General features: G+C 48.2%; 1 protein-coding gene across 2 annotated transcripts in view; it reads left to right on the forward strand.

Moving 5' to 3' along the window:
• Positions 1-23,815, forward strand: part of PUDP (pseudouridine 5'-phosphatase) — a 371,824-nt gene that overhangs the window by 34,893 nt on the left and 313,116 nt on the right. For both annotated transcript variants that reach the window (XR_002642759.3, XM_022559843.3), the window contains exon 3: positions 15,916-16,145. Coding sequence is in view for 1 of the 2 variants with exons in the window: in XM_022559843.3 (XP_022415551.2) it covers positions 15,916-16,145 (230 nt within the window). In the remaining variant the exon portion in view is untranslated. The remainder of the gene's footprint in view (positions 1-15,915; positions 16,146-23,815) is intronic.

The raw sequence follows: 23,815 nt of genomic DNA on the forward strand, positions 1-23,815 counted from the left end.
TCTTTTGAAGCTCCACCATAACTGTCTTCTATACTGGCTGTACCATTTTATTCTTTCTCCAACGGCCCACAAGGGTTCCAGTTTCTCCACATTTTCACCAACACTTGTCATTTTTTGTCTTTTTGATAGTAGCTGTCCTAATGTGTGTGTAGTGATTCTCTCTTGATTTTGCCTTTCTTTAATGATTAATGACACGGAGCATTGTTCCATATGTTGTTAGCCGTTTGCATGTCTTCTTTGGAGAAATGTCTATTCAAGTCCTTTGCCCATTTTTTTTTTTTTTTTTTTTTTTTTTTTTTTGTGGTACGCGAGCCTCTCACCGTTGTGGCCTCTCCCGCTGTGGAGCACAGGCTCCGGACGCGCAGGCTCAGCGGCCATGGCTCACGGGCCCAGGGCCCAGGGCCCAGGAAGCCCGACACAGGATTTTTTTAATATCTTCGATATGACACTAAAGGCACAGGCAAGAGCAGACACAGCCAAATGGGAGTACATCAACCTTAAAAAGTTCTGTGTATCAAAGGACACAGTCAACAGAGTGAAAAGGCAACCTATGAAATGGGAGAAAATATTTGCAAATCATGTATCTGATAAGTGGTTTATATCCAGAATTTATGAAGAATTCCTAGAACTCAACAAGAAAAAAACAAATAACCCTATTAAAAAATGGGCAAAGGGGGCTTCCCTGGTGGCGCAGTGGTTGAGAGTCCGCCTCCCGATCCAGGGGACGCACGTTCGTGCCCTGGTCTGGGAGGATCCCACATGCCGCGGAGCGGCTGGGCCCGTGAGCCATGGCCACTGAGCATGCGCGTCCGGAGCCTGTGCTCCGCTACGGGAGAGGCCACAACAGTGAGAGGCCTGCATACGGCAAAAAAAAAAAAAAAATCCTGTGTCATAATGCTTTTTCCCCATGTTTTCTTTCAGGAATTTTATAGTTTTAGCTCTTACCTTTAGGTTTTTAATCCATTTTGAGTTAATTTTTGTGTATGCTATAAAGTAAGAGCTCAGCTTTGTTCCTTGCACGTGGATATCCGCTTTCCCCAACACAAGTTTGTTGAAGAGACCGTCCTTTCCCCATTTTTGAGTGGTCTTGGTAGTCTTGTTGAAGCTCATTTGGCCATATGTGTGAGGCGTTCTTTCTGGGCTCTCTGTTCTATCCCATTGGTCTATATGTCTGTGTTTGTGCTAGCACCACACTGTTTTGATTACTGTACCTTTGTAATGTGTTGTGAAATCAGGTAGTGTGAGATTGTCCAACTTTGTTCTTGTTTTCCAAGATTGTTATGGTGCTTCAGGTTCCATTGAGAGTCCATATAAATGTTAGGATGGATTTCTGTATTTCTACAAAAATTGCTTTTGGAGTTTTGATATGGATGGCTCTGAATCTGTAGATCGCTTTGGGAAGTATGGACATAACAATATCAAATCTTCCAGTCCATGAACGTGGGATGTCTTTCCATTTATGTGTGTCTTCTTTATTTGTGTCTTTCTTATTTGTTTCTTCCAGCAGTGTTTTGTTGTTTCAGTGTACAAGTCTTTCACCTTCTTGGTTAACTTTTATTTCTCTTTGATGCTATTGTAAATGGAAGCGTTTAAATTTTCTTTTCAGACTCTTCATTGTTAGTGTATAGAAATGCAACTGATTTTTGCATGTTGATTTTTGTATCCTGCAATGTTGCTGAATTTGTTTATTAGTTATAACAGTTTTATGTATGTGTGTGGAATCTTTTCTACGTATAAGAGCATGTCATGTGTGAACAGATAACTTCACTTCTTCCTTTCCAACGTGGATGCCTTTTATTTCTTGCCTGATTTCCTCTGGCTAGGACTTGCAGTGCTGTGTTGAATAAAAGTGACAAGAGAAAGCATGTTTTTCATGTTCCTGATCCCAGAGGAAAAGCTTTCAGCCTTTTCACATCGAGTAATGATGTTGCTGTGGGCTTTTCATATATGGCCTTTATTATGTTGAGGTAGTTTTCTTTTATTCTTAGTTTAAGTGTTTATATCATGAAAGGGTGCTGAGTTTTGTCAAATGTCCTCTCTGCATCAGTTGAGATGACCATGTGGTTTTTGTCCTTCATTTTGTTAATATGGTACGTCACATTGATTTTCGTATGTTGAACCATCCTTGTGTTCCCCCTTGGTCATCATGTATAATCCTTTTAATGTGCTGTTTAAATAAGTTTGCTAGTATTTTGCTGAGTATATTTGTATCAATTTCTTATAGTTTCTTTGTTTGGCTTTGGTACTAAGGTAATGCTGGCCTCATAGAATGAGCTTCTTTAATTGTGGAGAAGAGTTTGAGGAGTATTGGTATTAATCCTTTAAAATTTGGTAGAATTCTCCAGTGAATCCATTTGGTCCTCTTTTCTTTGTTGGGGGGTTTCTCATTACTGAATTAATCTCCTTAATAGTTAGAGGTTTGAACAGACTTTCTCTTTCTTTTGGCTTTGATCTTGATAGGTTGTATATCTTTATTTCTTCTAGGTTATCCAGTGTTTGCATACAATTTTTCATATTATTCTCCTTTAATCCTTTTTATTTTTGTGGCATTGGTTTTAATGTCCCATCTTTCATTTCAGATTGTAGTTATGAGTCCTGTTTTTTTTTTTTTTCTTGGTTAACCCAGCTAAGGATTTGTCTGTACAGTTCATGTTTGACCTGGAGTCTCTTTCATGGTTTAACATACAAAGTGCCTGTGATGTTTTAGAAATGTAAATATCCTTTTTCTTCCTCATCCACCCAAGCCTTTCAAGTGGTTTTCCTTCTAGAATTTTTGTCCTATATTCTAAGATTTACTTGAGATATGTTATACTACAATTCCAAGAAAATATTATGTCTCATTCAGCTAGTCTGGTTGTTTGGCTGGATTGCCAACAAGTCTATATTATGAAATCTGCTTGGTGATCCAGTCATTGTAGTGTCCTCATTTGTCTCTCCCAGTGACTAGGTATGAGTTAAGTAAGGTGCTAATCGTAGGTAGCAACAGAAGAGAACTGAATCCAGACACCTCCACCATAGAAGTGAGGCAGGAACTGGTTCTTCAAAGACAGTTTAGTCCTACAGAACTCACTAACCCCATTCATTGTGATGACTCTTTCTGTGCTACTCCTTCGCCTCTTCTAGACAGGAGGGGTAGAGGACCTCTCTGTTTACTGATTGGTCAAGGTTATGAATCTGGCTTTTCAGCCTAGGAATTTCTGTGCACACTTAAACCTTTACTAGCCCCACAGCTGAGAGTGACGACTGACTGACCAGTGGTTCTAAAGTGTCTCCTTGAAAACGTGAGGTCGTTCGCACACACATCGCTGGGAGGTGAGCTAAGCGTGAGAAGATGACAAGAGTATAAAGAAAAGCCCAAGAATGCACCAGACAGCAGACATGTAAAATCGTGCTGGGGTGCTGGGTTAGACCAGGGACGGAGGTCAGAAGGTGCCACTGGACATTCTGAGTGGGTTAGGATGACAAGCAGTATTTGGTAATTATACGCACCCCAAAGGGGAAGAAGAACAGGAGGAAAAAGGCAGGATGGGCTGTGGAGCCGAAGGAAGGGCCGTGTGGAAACCTAAGGAAGCACCTTTCCTTAGAGCTTCTGTTCTGTAACATGTTAGTCACAAAAACAGTAAGGACAGAGATCAAGTTGTCTACCCAAAAAGACGTGCTTTGCCCCCTAGTTTCCACCCTTACTGCATTCCTCCCATCCCCTCTTTTATCTGAGCCAAACCTGAATTCCACCGGAAAGGTGACCTCCTGGGGAGACCAGGGTGTGGTGACTATAACTAGAAAAAGTCACCGCTGCCCTCTTTCTAGGTCTAGGTTTTCATCTTGTTCACTTACCGCTTTGTTACCATCACGCAGCTGTGGATGATAGCATAACCCTTGACTTTCATTTCTTTTCTTTCTGAAGGTATTTTCTGGTGGGGCATTTTACGTTGTGGAAGGCATCTTGAGCTCATTAGAAAAGAAGGCTGTCTGTAGGGACGGTCTATTATGAATTCAATATCCTTCATTTTGAGAAAGAAACTCTCAGTTCAGGGTGAGAGCTGTGGCCCCAGCAGGTACTTAGCAAGGAAGGCATAGCAGTTTGCCAGGGGTAGCAGGCCCTGATTATGATGCAGGCATGTCTGCCTGGGCTAGTTGCCAGGGGAAGCAGGCCCTGATTATGATGTAGGTGTGCCCTCCTTGGGCCAGGCAGCAGGCAATTAGCCCCTGATAGTGACGCGGGTGTGTCCTTGCCTGGGTCCAGCCACTTGGAGGGTAGGGCTGGCCCGTGGGACTTGAAGGCCAGGCACAAGTGACTTGATTACCTTCCTATCAGCAGCCTAGTGACGGAATGCTGTGGATGCCTCTCCTTGAAGTGGGTCATGAATGATCTAGGAGGGAGATACTTTTGACCAGTATGTTCTGTAGGCATATACCACATGCCTTACTGATGAAATATAGGGTGAAGGTCAGAGGAAGATCTAATTATTTTCTGGGAAGAGACATCTGAATCGTGGCACAACTTTTTGATAAGAAGTATTGAAATGTATGTGGCCTAACATAAGAAAAACTTTTGCCATGGGACGTAAGGAAGCCTTTTTAACAGGGTCCCCATGAAGGATGCTGGTACCTCCGTTGTGTTTTGAAGCACATTTCTTCAGTCATGGATTCTTTGAGATGGATGAAATTATGTATTTTGGCATAATTCAGCGAGAGTAACTGGTGTAGAAGGCCAGTCATAACGTCGGTGCCTCTTCTGGTGTGAAACCCCCCGGAAGGTTCTCCTGTTGGCCTGGCTCTCTACTTTTCCTGCTCATTTTCACGGGCTGGGATGGGGGGATTTCCCACAGAAGAGCCCAGGGCGTGGCATCTGGGCCAGTGGACAGGAGGGGGACAAGGCCGAGCCCAGGAGCGATGGCCCACGCGCTGCCCGTCACACAGGCCCCTCGGAGGTGCCAGCCCACCCCCCACCCCCCCGCCGCACCACGCTCCCTCGGGTTTTTCTCTCCCCTCCTGCTCTGGAGGTCACCCAGCAGAAGAGCGGAAGTGCACGCTGATCCCCGGCCCCCTGGGCAGCCGAGGCTGTGGTGCCCAGGCCTCTGCGGCTTGGGGACGGCCGGTCCCCGTTCTCCCATCAGCGGAGCCTCCCTGTGCTCTGCAGCCCAGGTCACCTCGGGAAACCAGGAACTCGGCCGTGTCCACCGTGGAGTGCGGCCCCCCGACATAAGCTGGAGAGCGGCACACGTGGGGACTCCCTGGGCAGGAGGGTGGGCCTTGCCAGGGCACAGCAGGTACCTGTGCTCTTCTCCCGGAGCGCCCCTGATGACCACAGCCCGGCCGCGAAGTGGACACCGCTCTCCGTGGTGTGGGCCCCAGTCCCACTTCTACCCAAGCCCGTTTCTTCTTTGCCAGCCTGCTTTGGCCTGGGTAATTATGTGTCTCCACCCCCGCACCCCCCGCCTTTTGCATCTCTCTTCTACTTTACTCTTCGTGTGTCTTATGCCCTTAGTCCCCCATGGCTATTAGCAGACATTATCGGCTCCTGCCGCCCCACTCTCTGAACACACGGTCCGCCGTCCTGGCAAGAAGGCACTCATTTCCTTAGGGTCATCCTGTAATTTCCCTCTTCCTTTACTCAGTCCTTAAGGGCATCTGGGGCTGGGTGGCTGCTCATGGGCACATTAAAGAAAGGTGTGTATTATCAGCTTAGGATACATGCATATCCATTTAAGTGGAAATCTACAGTAGCATATAGTTTTACATCAAAAAGAGAAATTCAGAAAAGAGTGGTGGAAGGGGAGTGGAGGAAAATAAAGCAGAATATTCTCAGAGCAGTGGCAGCTTTGTGCTGGGGACAGGGGCGTGAACTTTGGGGAAACTGCGGAGAGCATGTGAGATAGAGACGGCTCGAAGCTGAACCTTTTACTGATGTGCTTGAGAAATAGGCACGGACTTCGGCTCGACTAGGTCTTTAGTCTTGAGCTAAGCTGTCTGCTGCTTCTAGAACCAGTGGGAGTTTTGAAGAGATGATGTGCCAGAGGGAAACCTATGCGGGGTGGGGGGGAATTCCTCTGGGTTTATGGCACATGATGACGACAGCAGGGGAGAGTTAGCTGGGAGGAGGACCAGACTCTGAGGGCTTGACCTAAGGTGGAGTCAGAAGGTCTCAGTGGACCACAGTCCCATGTGAGGTGACAGTGTGACGTGGTACTGGCACAAATTAACATTCACCTGACAAACCAGGACTGGAACTGAAGTTTCAAGAGTCATTATTACTTAAGCACCGAAGCTGTAGAATTGCAAACATAAAAAGAATCCAGCAGACAGCACATACGGAGAGAAGGTGTGAGTCTCAGGTTACGCCTAGCTTTTCTCATCATGAAATCAATCACAACAGCAGTGAAAGGAGAATATTGAGTATGGACGTGGTAACAAACCACAATCATGATGCCACGCTCCTTCAAAATCATTTGCTGGTCAGTAATGCCAGTAACAGACCTTTACAATTCTGATTCCCCTTGTCCTGTAGAGTACTGACTTATTTGATGATGTACATGGACGTTACTCCTTTTTCCTGGTTTAAATGTTCTGGCATTCAAAGACTGCCAGGTGCCTGAATTGCTACTAAATTATAACAGAGACGTCCTAGACTAAGCCACAAGATATATGCCTTGTCTTCCTGCGATTCTAGCTATTACTTAACTGTGGGCGTAAAGGTTTTTCTCAAATGAACGAGCTGCAGTTTGTTTTTAAATGTGTGGCGGCTCCCCTGTGGATTTTTAAATACTTGGGAGGAAGAGATCATGGATAAAAGAAGTCCTTACTGAAAGACCTCTCAATTCAGTGGAGAGAAAATGGGTAGAGAGATGGCCATGATGGTTTAGTCACGGGCGTCGGCAGCTGAGGAGAGTGGCTTCCAGCCACTTGGACAGGCTCTGGGTGTCTGAGGAGCAGGTGCTGACTGCACAGGTGCGGACTCAGGGGGTGGGTGGCACCTGTGTGGGGTGAGGAGTGACCTGTCGTCCCAGTGAACACGGCCAGGTTCCAGGGGGCCGCCTGGCTTGCCCCGCATCCCACAGCTTTTCCGTAGACGACCCACCCAGCAGTGGGGACGCAGTGTGTGCACAGACAGGACGGGTACACTTGAACCTGGGACAACACCTGTAATTTATAGTCGGCCCTCCGTGTCTGCACTTCCTCCTCACCTGCCGAGTCAACCCACCACGGCCCGTGTAGCGCTGTAGTGTTTACTGTTGAAACACGTCCACCTGTACGTGGACCCGCGCAGTTCAAACCCCTCTTGTTCAGTGGTCAGCTGTATATTAGTCTGTTTATTTTCAATCTTGGAAGATCTGCTCCCAGCATTATTTCGGGGATGCGGTGCACAACAGACAAAATATTTCAGCTGTGGCTTGCTTTTCAAGAAATAAAAAATATTGTATTTTTTAAAGAATGGAAAGCAATTACTCATAATAGCCAAAAACTTGAAGCTACCCAAGTACTCACTGATGGATGACTGGATAAATAATATGTCTTATATTCCTACAGTGGAATATTATTCAGCCTTAAGAAGGGAGGAAATTCTGACACAGGCTACAACACGGGTGAACCTTAAGGACATTATGCTCAGGGAAAGAAGCCAGACAGAAGAGACAAATACTGTGTTATTTCACTGACAGGAGTCAGCTGCAGTGGTCAGAGTCACAGAGACAGAAGGTGGTGTGAAGGTTACCGGGGCGGGGCGGGGGAGAAGCAGTGTTTACTGGGGATAGAGTTTCTGTCTGGGGAGGTGAGAGAGTTCTCCTGATGGCTGGTGGTGACCCCTGCACAACAAGGTGAAGCTCCTGAATGCCACTGGCTGTGCACTTAAAAATGCACAAGATGGCAAACTTCACGATATTTTACCACAATAAAACAAATTCCGGGCTTCCCTGGTGGCGCAGTGGTTGAGAGGCCGCCTGCCGATGCAGGGGACGCGGGTTCGTGCCCCGGTCCGGGAAGATCCCACATGCCGCGGAGCGGCTGGGCCCGTGAGCCATGGTCGCTGAGCCTGCGCGTCCGGAGCCTGTGCTCCGCAACGGGAGAGGCCGCAACAGTGAGAGGCCCGCCTATCGCAAAAAAAAAAAAAAAAAAAGAAAAAAAATTTCGTTTCTGTTTTTAAATACCAGAAGCCGTTCACGGATTACGAAGTTGTATTTTGTTAAAGTTCCTGGACAGGCGAGGTAGAAAATGGTGGTAATTGCATGCTGTACAAAGGATTTTTCCATAAATGTCACAGCTGTGCCTGTCTCCTCTCCCCCAAACCGAGTCACACAGCCGCTAGGGGAAGGGCCTTGCTTCCGTGCCCCCCTGAGCACACACTCAGTGGGACCTTAGTCCCAGTGTCATGGCATGTTGAGTGGGGCTCCAGCACCTCACCACAGAGTCCTCCTCTGAGAGATACCCATGGAAAGGAGGGGACCCTCACTAGGGGCTTGCTGCAGCCTTCCAGGCACTGGTGCCTTCGGCATATCTGCAGCAGCCTAGACAGGAACACAGGGAAAGACTTTCTGTTTCCTTACCAGACCATTCCCGAGGACATAGGCGATAACACCGAGAATTTTATATTTGAGGACTTCCCTGTTGGCACAGTGGTTAAGAAGCCGCCTGCCGATGCAGGGGCCACGGGTTTAAGCCCTGGTCCGGGAAGATCCCACATGTCGCGAAGCAACTAAGCCCATGCGCCACAACTGCTGAGCCTGGGCTCTAGAGCCTGCAAGCCACAACTACTGAGCCCGTGAGCCACGACTCCTGAAGCCCGCACGCCTAGAGCCCATGCTCCGTCCGCAACAAGAGAAGCCACTACAATGAGAGGCCCACGCACCACAGCAAAGAGTAGCCCCCTGCTCGACACAAGTAGAGGAAGCCCACACACAGCAACAAAGACCCAACACAGCCAAAATAAACAAATTAATTAAAAAAAAAAGAATTTTATATTTGAGATAATGCCCAGAAAAAACAACATGCACAGAAACTCTGGCCACAGTGTTGAAACTTCTGCAGAATGGCAGCAAGGAAAAAATAGTTGACAGTGGAAAATTATCTCAGTTGACTGTCCTGGTCCCCACAAAATTGGGCTGATCACTTTCAGATTAGTTTGATAGCCACAGTAATGCACTCTGCTGCTTTCGTCTCTATTGGACGCATCAGGTGAAGGAAATCAATCCATTTTTGATGTGAATTGCTTAGAAGGCACCCACCTTTCTTTCCATCATCTCCTGTTTGTGTAGGAATTGAAAACTGAACGTGCTTCCTGTATCTTTATAGCATCTGCAGTTTTTATACTCGTTCTGTGAAGTAGGCAGGATTGCTCTTACTCACATTTTATAGGTGAGGATGCAGATTTGGAGAAGTAAACTCAAGAGTGAGGAATCTGACCCCTGGACTTCTAGGCCATTCCTACACTGCCCTGACTGAGAACATTGCATACGGCACTGCCTATGATGACCGGCATCCCTGGTCTCCACCCACCAGAGCCAGGAGCCCCCCCTCCCCCAGTTGTGACAACCAAACAGTGTCTCTGGACTTGGCCAGATAGATGCCCCGGGGGGCGGGGGTCAAAATTGTCTCTGCTGGGGAACCACTGCCCTAAATACAGTGGTAGACTGGGAAGGCATTGTGTCAGGTCCCTCTTAGTGTGTTATGGGGCGGATGGAAATTTCAGGCTCCTGGGCCTTGCTCGTCTTGGAAGGCGACCCTTCACTTGAGTTGTCATTGCCTTTGATGGGCCTGTTCTCCAAATCCTGCCCTGGGAAGGAGGGTGGAATGTCTGGTTGTCCCCACCATCCTCCCATACTTAGGTAAGAATCCTAATTAGAGTCCACCCTGGAAAGGGCGACCCTCAGGGTGAGTCAGCAGGACCTTGTCTCCCCTATCTGCCCTGGAATGTGAACTCATGCCCTGTGATCATGCCTTTCCAAAGCGCTCCTTAGGAATCCACAGTGACATTAAAATCCGGGCATTGCTAAAGGTCTCCTGTAAGGAGGGAGAGGTGTCAAGATCCCCCCTCTGAGAACCTGCTCCTGTAGCTCCCAGCACCCTCGCACCTCCTGGCTGTTGATCCCAGCGGAGTGACCTGGTCTCTGGGTCTGAGGTGGCAGCTGGAGGTTCCTGGAGCCTCTTCCCACTGATGCCGAGAACAGCTGCTAGGCTTCTCTTCCCGTGTGTGTGTGTCTGTGTGTGTGTGTGTGTGTGTGTGTGTGTGTTTCCTTTTTCTTTTTGAGCTCCGCCCTTGATTGCTAACAATTGCTGAAACATTGCCAGCACACGTTCATGTTTATAGTCATGAATTATGTCGTCTTCTCAGAATCAAGGCCCCAGCTTCTAGTTTCCACCACCAGTGCTGCTACCTTGGGTCCTTGGGGCCACAGTTTCTGTGGCTGCCGTAACAAATGACTGCAAACTTGGTGGCCTAGAACAACAGAGGCTTATGCTCTCACAGTTCTGGAGGCCACAAGTCTGAGATCAGGGTGTGGGCAGGCTGCACTCTTTCCGGAGACTCCAGGGGAAGATCCTTCCCACCTCTTCCAGCTTCCGGGGGCTCCAGGCATCCCTGGGCTTTTGGCCGCCTCCCTCCCATCTCTGCCTCCATCTTCACATGGCTTCTCCTCTGTGTCTGTGTCTCTCCTCTTATAAGGACACCAGTTGCCATGACCTGAACGTTTGTCATCCCCCCTCACCCCCAAGTTCATAATATATGATGCCCTAACCCCGCCCCCCCACCCTAGTGTGATTGTATCAGGAGGTGGCCCCTTTGAGAGGTGATTAGGTCATGAGGGTGGAGCACAATGAATGGGGTTAGTGCCCTTATGAAAGAGACCCCAGAGAGCTCCCTCACCCTTTGCACCATGTGGGGACACAGGGTGTACACAGTCGTCTGTGAACCAGGAAGAGGGCCTCCTCAGCAGACGCTGAATCTGCTAGAGCCTTGATCTAAATTCCAGCCCACAGAACTGTGAGAAATCAATTTCTGTTGTTTATAAAGCATCTAGCCTGTGGTGTTTTATTATAACAGCAGGAACAGAGCTAAGACACCAGTCATTGGATTTAGGGCTCACCGTAAATCCATGATGATCTCATTCTGGAGGTCCTTCATCACATCTGCAGAGACCCTTGTCCCAAATAAGTTCACGTTCAGAAGCACCAGGGCTTAGGACTCGGACATATCTTTGGGGGGCCACCGTTTGACCCACTGCCCTTGGTGGCATCCCTGTGACCTGTAACACTGTGGTGTTGGGCTGCTCACCTTTCAGGCAGGGGCACAGTCAGCGTCTAGGAGAGGTGGTCTGCCTACGCCCTTACACATGTGAGTCGGGGTGAGGAGGGGCCGAGCCTTGTCTGAGGAACGCACGTGTGGAGGTCTGGGCTGAGCAGAGCCCTGCACAGTGCACCCGTGCCAGGACGGTGTGGGTGTCTGTTCCCCTGCCACGTGACTGGGCGCTTGCATCAGCTGAGCCCCGGGGCTGACGCCGTGACATGACCCTCACCTTCCTGTGCGTCCCTGCAGAGGTCTAGACGCAGCAGCCGCTCTGTTTCCTGAAACACACAGTGTGTCTGTTGCTATGTGGTATCATCTGCCCCTGGGTCCTGTTCACTCCCCCCTGGGAGTGAACCCTCGCCGGGTTCAGGGTGAAGTGTTACAAATGATGCCTGAGCTAGTTAGAGGTTTCATGGATATACCCACTCAACGCTTGAATTCCACGGCACCACCTGAAAGAACTCATGTCCGCTATCTTTTCTGCATTTTTCCTTTTTCAAATCCATTTTTGTGGCAGCCTCTGTGTCCTTTCTCACCAATCTTAGGTCTCTAGGGTGAAGTCAAATGGAAACATTCTTCTATCAGGATCCCTGATGCTCCACATTTCTTATTTCTTCCCCTGTAGGTCAATCCTGTGAGTGTGGCTTCTTCGTAGCAAGAGCTGTCTGTCTTCCTGCCCTGCCCTGAAACTGACTTAAGCACACCAAGGCTACAAGCTGTTGAGTGGATTTCATTTATGTACCTAATGAACCAGCTTCTCCACAGGACAGAACTCCTTTCACATTTTCAGTCTTTTACTTCTCAGAGTGACTGAATAAGAAAAAGTTGGTGTACAGTATTTAAAGGATACAGAAGTGTTTCAGGTTTGTGTGTGTGTGTGTGTTTTTCAAACCCAAACAGAATAGGCCTAATTTTTTAAAAGATTATTTCCCTGATTTAAAAACAAAAATTTTTTGTTCACTTAAAAAATGAATGAATGAATGAATGAATGATACAGAATTTCTGAAGGAGTCAGGCAATAATGTATCAGGACGTTCGAGTGATTCATTACTGACTGTAACCTGAAGTTTGATGTAATGGTGGTGACCATGGCTAACATCTGTTGGGGCCTTACCTTCCTGTGTGTGCTTTTACGTGCAGGCCCCTTTACAGGCATTCCTTCACAACTCCACCACCGGGAACATTAATCATTGCTGTGTGACAGTGGACAAAACTGAGCCACACACAGTGGTTGAGAGTCCACCTGCCGATGCAGGGGACACGGGTTCGTGCCCCGGTCCGGGAAGATCCCGCATGCCGCGGAGCGGCTGGGCCCGTGAGCCATGGCCGCTGAGCCTGCGCGTCCGGAGCCTGTGCTCCGCAACAGGAAAGGCCACAACACTGAGAGGCCCGCGTACTGAAAAAAAAAAAAAAAAAATGTTGAGTACTCACTCCAATATAGGCTTATTGGTGTGTACTTATTTATGTATAGTACTGTGCTGTTACATTAGGTACATTATGAAATGTTCACAGAACTAGAAATGTTAGAAGGATAAGCTAAAATGAGATAAACTATATTTAAATTTTTAAAATCAGTAGCACCAGAGAACTTTTCCAGCAAAGTTTTCTTTTTCCAGTAGGTTTTAGAGAAAGCATCTGTTTAAATATGCTCCATTATTTTTTAATATGTTGGTTTACTATTGTGTGGTACAATTTGAATATTTTGTTTTAAATTCAAATCACGTTGATACTCAACTTTAATCACCGTATCCAGACAGAGGTGATTATTGGATGTCTGTTTGTTTATAGGCATCCTTTCATCCATCTTAATTCATCCGTTAAGTAAAGGGTTTTTTTACTGAAATTTAACCGGTAAGTGTAATTCTCCATGCTGTTAATCAGTGCTTGTTGCAAACAATCTTGAATGCTGTGGTTTTTTCATGTTTTCACATGATAGATTCACACGCCATAGAAACCGTTCATGTAGAATACTTTCACACTGGTTGGAAATTCCTTTCAGTGTGAAATTAAGCATATGTGTTCAGAAGTCATACAGGTCTGTAGTTTTCTTGTGTGACTTTTGTCCAGCTTTGGTATCAGGAAAGTGCTGGCCTCATAAAATGAGTTGGGAAGCGAGCGTTCCCTCCAATTTCTTGCGGTTTCTTTATTTCTTCTTTCTTTCTGAGATGCTTGCTAAATTCACCAGTGAGGCCATCCAGTCCTAGATTTGGGAAGGTTCTTGACTACAGATTCAATTTCTTTAATAGACCTAGGGCTAGTTAGGTTATTAGCGTCTTCTTGAGTGAGCTTTCTAGCTTTCAAAGAATGTGTCCATTTTATCTAAGTTAGCAAATTTATTGACATGAAGTTGCTTGTCATATTTTGTGTATCCTTTTTAATGATTTTAAGGACCTGTAGTGCTGTCCCTCTTTCACTGTGATAAACTTGGATTTTTTTTTTTTTTTCCCTTGATCAGTCTAGCTAAGAGCCCACCAATTAAATTGATCTTTTTAAAGGACTAGGTTTTGGTTTAATCAGTTTTCTACGTTCTCTTTTCTGTTTTGAGTTTATTATTTTTTTCTTTTCTCTTTACTTTCTTAAGATAAAATCTTAGATTGTAGATCTTCTTTTCTTTCTTCCAGTTTTTGATTTTTCAAATACCATTCCTATTTTAATTCTCCTATGGTCAGGGAAATTACTTTGTATGATTTCAGTTGCTTAAAAATTTTTGAGACTTGTTCTTTGGCTCATAGTGTATTCTATCTTGTTGAATGTTTTATATGCACTTGAAAATAATATGTATTCTGCTGTTGTTGGGTAAAGTGTTATATAAATGTCCATTTGGTTAAGTTGCTTGATAGTGTTTTGAAGTCAGCAGTACCATACTTATCTTCTGTCTACTTGTTTTGTCAATTACTGAGAGAGGAATTTGAAACATCTTTCTCCTTTCTGTGCTTTGAGTTTTTGCTTTACCTATTTTGAAGGTCTGTTATTTGGTGCATACACATTTAGAATTGCTATATCTTCTTGATGAATTGACCTATTTGTCATTACAAAACATCCCTAGTTATCCCTGTTAACCGTCATTCGTTGTTCTAAAGCCCACTTGTCTTTTGTTAGTACAGCTACACTGACTCTTGATGGGTAGTGACATAATACATAGTTTTCAATCCTTTTTTTTGTTAAGATTTTTTTAATGTGGACCATTTTTGAAGTCTTTATTGAATTTGTTACAATATTGCTTCTGTTTTATGTTTTGGTTTTTTGGCCACGAGGCATGTGGGATCTTAGCTCCCCAACCAGGGATCCAACCCGAACCCCCTGCACTGTAGGGTGAAGTCTTAACCACTGGACCGCCAGGGAGGTCCTTCAATCCTTTTAGTTTTAACCTATCTGAGTATTTATCTTTAAGTTTCTTGCAGACAGCGTGTATTTGGGTCTCACTTTTATTTTTGTTTGTTTTTCCATTCTGACAGCCCCTGACTTGGGCGTAATTATATTTACCAAGCTGTTATGTGAGGTCAGTATCTGCCGATATCCGTCATCTCTTCCATATTTGTGTTCATTTCTATTGATTGCCTTTTTCTCCTGGTTATGGGTTGTATTTCCTCCTTTGCAAGCATGGTAATTTTGATTGGATGTCGGACACTGACTTTTACATCCATCCAAGTGATAGATTTTGCTGATTTAGTTGTCTTGGCGTGGAGTTGAGGTCCACATTTTCCTCTGAGCACCTCATAGGACTGTTTCTCTGAAGGATCACAGTATCTGTTGCCTTTCTGAATGGGTTCAGGTATCGAAAAACGTGTCAGTCTTTTCTGTAGCAATTGAGAAACTAGGGATATCGCCTTACGTACTTACTGAAACAGCCGTGATTATCTGATTATTTAAGATACTATTTTAGATAAACCTTTGTGTGGATTTAGACATTACTGTTGTTGTAATCGGGTGTGTTGAAGGTGGAAAGTACTGCCATTTTTGTCACATTTCTTATAACTGGCGGTCTCTTAATTGGCTCCAAGGATAATACATTAACCTACGTGTTTCCTGGACTTAACCACCACCGTTGATAGGAACGTGGAAGCGTGTCTTTCACGTGGTGTGTTGTTGTTATTGTTCACTGCGTTAAGGAGAGCCTTTTCACTGTCTGACCCCTTGGTAGGTGGTCCTGCAGCTTTGCTTCAGCAGCGACCTTCCCCTTCAGCCTCTGATGGGGGCCGGTTCAGGGTCCAGCAGTGTGAGGAATGCTGAATTGCTTTCTGTACAATACAGAGTTTCCTCAGAAAACACCAAAAGCATAGTCCTTGTGTATTCATTGCTTTAAAACAAAACAAAACGAAGCCCTGTGTACTCAGTGCAGAGGCCCTTCCCTGGGTTGGCTGTGATAGGATTGACGAACACAGCAGCAGCATCCCGGTACCATCACCTCTGTTACTTTGGGAGGTGCTAGCGCTGAGCCCTGAATCGCTCTCTGACGTTTGTGTTGCGTGGGGATGCCCCAGTGCTGACGACCCCTGTCAGGACAGTGTGATCTCACACGATGTCTGGGCAGAGGCAGCAGAGCCAGGGCGGCAGAGCTGGTGCAGTGTCCCTGGAGGCCTGCGGCCGGTACCTCTGCTCCCCATCATCACTGACGCCCCCCCCCCCCGCCCCGCCCCCAGGTGTGGAGAAGCTGATCCACCACCTGCGGAAGCACGGCGTGCCCTGTGCCGTGGCCACCAGCTCAGGGACCGCATCCTTCCAGATGAAGACCAGAAGACACGAGGGCTTCTTCAGCTTGTTCCATCACGTCGTCCTCGGCGATGACCCCGAAGTGAGGAGTGGGAAGCCGGAGCCAGACATCTTCCTGGCGTGCGCCCGCAGGTTTTCTCCCGCCGCTCCCGTGGAGCAGGTAAGCGGCAGCGGGCGTGCAGGTTACGCCGTGCGCAGGCGCAGGGTCTCTGTGTCCACGTGGACAGCTGCTGCGCGGCACTCCCGAGGACTCAAGGAGAGGGCAGTGGGGTCACCGGGTGGAAGGTGCGTGGGGAGATCCCTTCGTTTTGTGGCGGAGTGCAGCCACCCCAAGTCACCTGGCCAGTGAGTCCCGGCCAGAATTGTCTGGGGTGCCCGAATGTAAGAAAGCCTAGGCTTCGCAGAGCAGTGCCTGACGGGCACTTTGCAGGGAAGGGGGGCCTTCAGTGATGCATGGCGACGGTGTCCTTATTTGTAACGAGCAGCCTTGGACACACACGTTCCCTGCAGTTCAGCAATTCAGACGTAAGTCAGCAACGCTCACCACCCCTCCCCCCAAATGCTTCTCGGTTTCTCCCCTGCCAGGGGGCCGCAGGCGGAGCTCTGTCCTGCCTCTGTGGGCTGCTTCCTTATGCCGGTCCGTGCTGGAGCTGGGGAGGTGGTGTCTGAGCCCAGGAAGAGTGCTGAGAGTGCGCGACGGGGCTTGTTTGCTTCTGCTGAGTCTCCGCGCGGCTCATGGGGGCTGGTGAGACGGAGGAGGGGGAAGAAGCCTCAGCCACCTGCAGAGGCAGATTCCAGAACACCTGGGGCTTCTCGAGAGCGGTTGCTGCTGGTGACCCACGTGTGTCCACAGCAGGTGGGGCGTCCCTCGGGGTGACGGTGCTCCTGCCTGGTCCCTGCATCCGAGGGTGCGGTGCTTCATGGGGCACGGGTGCAGGGAAGAGCCTTTCCGTGAGAGAGCTTCTCACCGTCTGCCTGTCACTAACGCGGCCTTTGCCACACTAACCACGAGCGCAGGGAAGGTTACTCAAAAGCCTGCCTCCCGATGTAGCTGACAGTGGCAAACATTGTTGAGTGATGTGTTTTTTGGGCCCGGGGCCTAACTGACTACACTGAACCTGTAAGGGCCGTCGAACTGTGTAACCCCTCGGGCTTCCTCTGATTCTCAGACGCCTGCTGGGCGTCCCACGATTCAGCGCACTTCTGACGCTAAGGACCTGGAGTCAGCGCCGACCCCCGGGTTGGGGGCTCAGCCCCCGAGACTGCCCCTGCTGTGGATGCCAGCCTCCGACGAGGCACCCAGGCCCCTCGTGCTTCTCCCATCCGGCCACAGATGTGGGTTCCCACACAGCCCCCTTCCCGGTTGTTATAATTCACTAGAATGACTCACCGAACTTCGGAAGACGAGACTTGCGTTCACTGGTCTAGTTTAGGAGTACAGCTCAGGAGCAGCCCGGTGGAAGAGCTGCTTAGCCTAAGGTCTGGGTGCCAGGGTGCTGGCGCTTCCATGCCCTCTCTGGGCACGCCACCCTCCCAGCACCCCCTTGTGTTCAGAAGCTCCAAGAACCTTAGGGCTTTCTGCGGAGGCTCCATTACCTGGCACTGCTGGTTAAACCATGGGCCTTTGTTGATTGCATCGCCGGGCCTGCAGGTTGGGGTGGGGTGCAAGCTGCAGCACTCTAATCCTGCCTGGTCTTTCTGTCCACCAGCCCCCATCCCGAAGGCATCTGGGGCCCAGGACTGTCACTCATTAGCATAAACTGACATGTGCTTGAAAGGAGATTATTACAAATAATGAAAAATGTTCTGATTGCCCAGGAAATGCCAAGGGTTTTAGGAGCTCTGTACTGGAAACCAGGGGCAAAGGCCAAATATATATATTTTTTATTACGCGACAGCCAGAAGAATCATTGCATGTCATTGAGCAATGGCGGCAGTGCGTTCCTCGCAATACAAGTACGCGGACGGATTCAACTCAGCAGTTGCATGACCAGGGTGGAGCCTGCGATGGCCCAGCCACTAAGCCACAGAGTCAAAGATGAGGCCTCAGGGCTGGTGGGACGGGTCCTGCCTGCAGTGTGGTTCTGCTTCTTACATCAGAACATCTTTGTGTCCACGTGTTTGCCATCCTACGACAGATTCCATACAAATGCGTTCTCCTTCCCTAAGAACTTCTTAAAGAATTTCCCATCCCTTCAGGTGATAAAACCCTCCTCCTAGAAGGGCCATCTTCTTTGTGAGGTGCCACCCTGAGCAGACTGGTTCCAGAGCAGCTCAGAGTAGGAGCGCCTGCTTGTAGCCGTCTTCGCAGCTGAGAAGATGAGATGCTGACCCGTCGTGTCCTCCTTCGTTTGGCTGTTCAGGGAGGAGGGTGCTGCCTTTCTTTCTACTCCAGGCAGTCCTTCCTTTGCCGGGCACCCTATTCATGGAAACATGGTTGCCAGGTTTTCAAGTGTGTGTGCGAACCAAGTTTATGGGGAGACCACACGCTGGCTTTGCATGAGGCCAGTTGCGATGCAGCTGCGGGAGAGGAGGGCACGGCTGTGCGGCTCCAGTCTTTACGGGTGGGAGTTCCCCTTGGTGAGACGCCGAGGCGCCGAGGCGCCGAGGCAGAGTTTGGACATCCCTGTTGCCCATGGTGACAGTGTTCTAGGCACATCAAAGGAAAATAAGCACGTGCGTATCTGAGGAGTAGTCTCGCTCCTAGAAGTGCTCTCCACCAGTTACCCTTGTTAGTCACCCACACTTATTGATGCAGCTATTTGTCTTGCAGAAATGAAACCTGTCTTGTCCTGTTTCCTAGGCAGATACAGTTAAGGTGTTTGGGTTTTCCTCAGATGTGCCTATTGTAGGAGGAAAGGACAGCGTTGATTGGCTCCTGGTTGTGGAGGCCCACCGCCCGTTTTGTACTTGAATTTGTCTTCCAAATTCAGGAAGCAGTTGCAGAGAGGCTCATGGAAGCATGAGACTGCTCTTAGGTCGTGTCCTGCTGCTTCCTCTTTGACGCAGTGCAGGCGCCAGCACATAGGGGTGACGAGCCTCGGAGTTGAAGGGCATTTCATGCAGTTATCAAGTCCCTAGAGAGAGTCACGGTTGCCGTCGGGAATTATGATTCTGTGCGTGTCACCAAATTAATCTGGTACAGTAGTACTAATAGGACTGTAGTAAAGCACAAGTAGCATAAAAGGGGGAATTTATGTTGTCACGTTAGTCACCGTTTTACTAGGAGAAAATGCCTAACAGAGCTGGCATTCAGCAAGTGTTCATTGCAAATGTCCTAAGTTATTTATGTATCATTCTTTTGTGCTTAAGATATGCAAAAATACGGTGCCATCTTCAAAAGTCACTTTAACCCATCTTCACGCTCAGGCGTACTCACTGAATACTTGTTGTATGCCAAGGGGGCACCTGGCATGCGGGAGCCCCCACTGAATCCCAGGGGCCCCGCAGGGCAGAGGTTATCATTGCCCCAGCTTTCACAGCACCTGGGCTTCTGGAGGCTTGCAGACAGGAGCGACGGTGCTCAGAGTCCGGGGCAGGTTGAGGGAACAAGCCGGGAGTCACCCCAGCCCCCCTGGGTGTGTGTGCTCTGCCACTTCAGTGCCTCGCGGCAAAAATGCACGTCTTTGTTGCAAAATAAAAATGCCATCATTTACACAGGATTGCTTGTGTTGATATTTACTACTACTTTACAAGTAAAACCTGAAATCAGTTTTTAAAAGCATGGCAATCACTACTTTGGATACATATTTTTCTTGTTAATGTTCACAGCTGAATTTCAGGATTTTTTTAATGAACAATTATTTCTTTTTTTAAAGAATCATGGTTATTTTATTTACTTATTTATTTATTTTGGCTGCCCCGGGTCTTAGTTGCAGCACGTGGGATCTTTAAGGTGTGGCGTGCGGACTCTTAGTTGCAGCACACAGACTTCTTAGTTGCAGCTTGTGAACTCTTAGTTGTGGCACGCATGCAGGATCTAGTTCCCTCGACCAGGGATTGAACCCGGAACCCCCTGCATTGGGAACGCGGAGTCGTACTCACTGGACCACCAGGGCAGTCCCCAGAGTTTTCTTTTGAATTACTTTTTTGTTTTATTTTGAAGAAAGTCTCGCACATTAAGCCTTTATATACCTAGAGAGTTAAAAAATGGCAAATGTATTTTAACTTGAGTTCTGATTAACTGTACAATGTCTTCATCATATAACACTCAGACCATTTCTTCAATTACAGAAGTCATCACCTGAGTTGACTTTTCAATATGTGAAATGGCAATTAATATATTTTACATAATCTCTTGACAAAAAAAACACGTTAATTTAAAGATCATTCTCTGTATCTCTTTTTATTGTGTATTGTCTATATGGCCAAAGTCTGCAGACAGGTGTAGGCTGTCAGGTGTTACTGCTGGAAGAGCTACTTCACCTCCCAGAATAATGGGAATCAAGTGGGTGCGTTGCTTCTGGCAGATTGAAAGTTAACAGGACTTCCCTGGTGGCGCAGTGGCTAAGAATCCGCCTGCCAGTGCAGGGGACGCAGGTTCGAGCCCTGGTCCGGGACAGATCCCACGTGCTGCGGAGCAGCTAAGCCCGTGCGCCACAACTACTGAGCCTGCGCTCTAGAGCCCGCGAGCCACAACTGCTGAGCCCCCGAGCCACAGCTTCTGAAGCCCGCGTGCCTAGAGCCCGTGCTCCGCAACAAGAGAAGCCACTGCACTGAAAAGGCCACACACCACAACGAAGAGTAGCCCCCGCTCGCCACAACTAGAGAAAGCCTGCACGCAGCAACGAAGACCCAAAGCAGCCAAATAAACAAATAAATAAATAAATACATAAAATTAAAAAAAAAAAAGAAAAGAAAGTTAAAACTTGGCGGCCAGGTGAGATGAGCTGCGCTTCTGTCTTTGGGGGATTGCATACTCTTTAGTCAGTGTCTCACTTCTGAACACCCCGTTAGGGGCATAGTGGTGCTCGAGTTTCTCATGGCGGTGTGGAGAGTCACCGGGCCATAGTCAGCCACCTTCAGGGCCTCAGGGAGACTGCACATCCCTGGCCATTGCTGCCCAGGCCTCATGCCTGTCTTCTCCTGTCACCCAGAACCACTGAGGAAAATACGGAGGCCTCTGGTCACTGGTCTTGGTATTATTTCACGTCTCTTGCAACCTGATGTACCAGGCCCTCCCTTATTTCATTAAAAAAAAAAAAAGATCTCAACTATTCCTTTCATAACTCCTCCCATTACACATCTTTTCTTTCATCCAGCCTGCCTTTGCTTGGTATGCCTACTGACTTTCTGTGGACTAGGTTGCTTGCTTTCCCAAATTCCATTGTCGAGGGGGGAAAAAACGTTTTCTGTACCCTCTTAGGTTTTGTGGTTGGGGGCCTGTAAATTAAACGGACAGAAGACATTAACAAGAGAAAATACAGATTTCTATTTGTGTAAGCATGAGGCAGTTCCCAGAAAAATATGATTGAAGGAGGCAGTGAGCACCTGGGGCTTATATACCATCTTAATAGGGGTTGGGGAGAGACAGAGGGGCGCTTCTGGTAGAAGAGACGACTTTTAGGAAACATGAATGGGCTCTTAGGAGAACAGATGCGAGACGTGGTAGTTGTATGACGATGTCTGTTTACACAATTTCTTATCCAGGCTCTGACCTGTGCAGACTTCTCTTCAGCCATAAAAGTCAACCTTCCCGGGTTGTAAAACTCCTGGGGAGGGGATTTATGGCAGTTGAATTCTTTAGGGAGGCTTTGCTTTTAGGAAGATAAGGAGAATTTAGAAAAAGCCTCGCCCTGCAGCTGTTGATTCTCCCATGTCTTCAGCTCAGAATAATCCTTGAGCTCCCGTGGCATGTTCTGGGCCCCCTTCACCACCGGGCGGCCCCTGTTTTTTCCCCAACTCCCCACCGTCACTTTCTTGCTTCTTCCTGTGAATATTCAGCCTCTGGTTGGCCAGCGGTAAGGCCTCTGCTTGCCGAGCTGCCTGGCCTCTGCATTTCTGAATGACCTCAAGTCCTGCCTTCACCCCAAGCAGTTTCATCTCCCACGGGGCCTCAGGGAGTCCTGCTTTCCAGGAGCCCTTGGTCTGGCTCCCACCTGAGCCAGCTGGTCCCATGCCAGCCCCAGGGACCCCCCCCCCCGCCCCCCACCCCAGACCGCACCAGGAGCTGTGATCCCTGTGTTGCACCACGTGTTTTCTCTGTTCTTTGTGTTTGTATGTGTGGTTGTTTGTATGTGTGGTTGTCCAGTCTTCACATATCGGCAGTCCGAAAGAATGATGGTTCTCATTAGGCCCTCGTAACAGCATGTACATATAACCCATCTATTTTAAGCCACCATCACAGAATGAAAATTTGACAGGGCTCCAGACACTGAGAAGGATGAGTTGTATCTTGGATTTGTGAAAAATTAAATAGTCGTGCCCACAGGTAACCTTCATAGACACACAGAGTTCTGCTAGGGTCGGGGAGCAATGACTCAACTGCCAGGGCTAAGAAGAACGTCTTCCTCCGTTCCCAGCTTTGCCTTTGTAAAGCTGTAAACCGCGTGTGTGCTCGTGTCATTAGCTCTGATTCTGTGTCGCTCTGCCTGGCTCCTGACAGCGCCCCTTTGCCCGGCCGCTTCCTCCCTCGCTGGTGACCCCGGGGCTCCGTCGTAGCTTCCCCTTCTGTGTTACTAGCCTGTCATCAGCGGGGAAGGGGGGTTGCTGTATTGGGGTAAAAGAAGTCTGTCTGCAAAGGCTTCTTAGGCAGCGACAATGAACAAGATACCTCAGAAACACTGGATTACTCGTATGCTAGCTTAAACAAATACTGAGTTAATAGTCCCCAGTAATTTCCACGGACAGCATCTGACAGATTCAAGGGTGATCTTCCGTTTTTTTAGAGGGCGTCCCCAGTGGCTGCATCCCCGGTACTTTGTTTGTTTAAACTAGGGTGACTGAGTCCTCGCCATCGGCCAGATCCTGTGCAGTGCTAGCTCTGAATCTCCGTGTTCCAGGGACCCACCTAATCCCAGGCCAGTGGGGATGACTGGTTCCCCCTTGTTTAAGTCCAGACTTGGCAACAGCTTGTCCTAAATGCTGGCAAGAGGATCCAAATCTCTTTGAGGGATGCTGGGGGCCTTGGACCAGTTCTTCAAAGCTCTCTTAATTCTAAGAGTCTTGGGCGTAAACTGGATGAAGATGGAATCCCTCCCTGTTTTCTAAAACACAGCAGCATCGGTCCCCAGGTGAATGCACAAGGAACGGGGATGTGAATTCTGCACAAGTAAAGAAGACTGGCCACTGGGTTGGGAGTTTCTTGCCAGGGTCCTTTCTGTGGACCATCAGCAAATTAGAGCATGGTTTGTTTTATTAGCGGGAGGCCTCTTAGCACAACCAGAGGGTGTGCTGGTTGTATACTGTAGTATCCTCTCCACAGTTAGCCAGGTGAATTTTGTGAATTTTAAATGTGAGTTTTGGTGCTTAACATTGGACCAGCTGCCCACGTTCCTTTCCACCTCTGCCCTAACAAACGACCGCAAGCTTGGGGACTTAGAACAACGCAGATTTTATGTCACTGTTCCATAGGTTGGAATTCCGGGCCTGGCGTAGCTGGGTCCTCTGCTCCAAGTCTCACAGGCGTGAAACCAAGATGTTGGCTGGCTGGGCTCCTCCCAGGAGGCGCTAGGGAAGGACCATGCCCAGGCTCATCAGGTGGCTGGTGGAACCCAGCTCCTTATAGGTAGGACTGGAGTCCCCGTCTCTTAGCTGGGTGTCCTGGGCTCCGCCCTCAACCCCTCGAGGTCTCGCTCTGGTCCTGACAGTGGGTCTTACATCACAGAGCCA

Source organism: Delphinapterus leucas, chromosome X (assembly GCF_059928025.1).
Source record: "Delphinapterus leucas isolate spDelLeu-1000000601 "Yukka" chromosome X, BTC_Dleu_Yukka2, whole genome shotgun sequence".
NCBI lineage: Eukaryota > Metazoa > Chordata > Mammalia > Artiodactyla > Monodontidae > Delphinapterus > Delphinapterus leucas.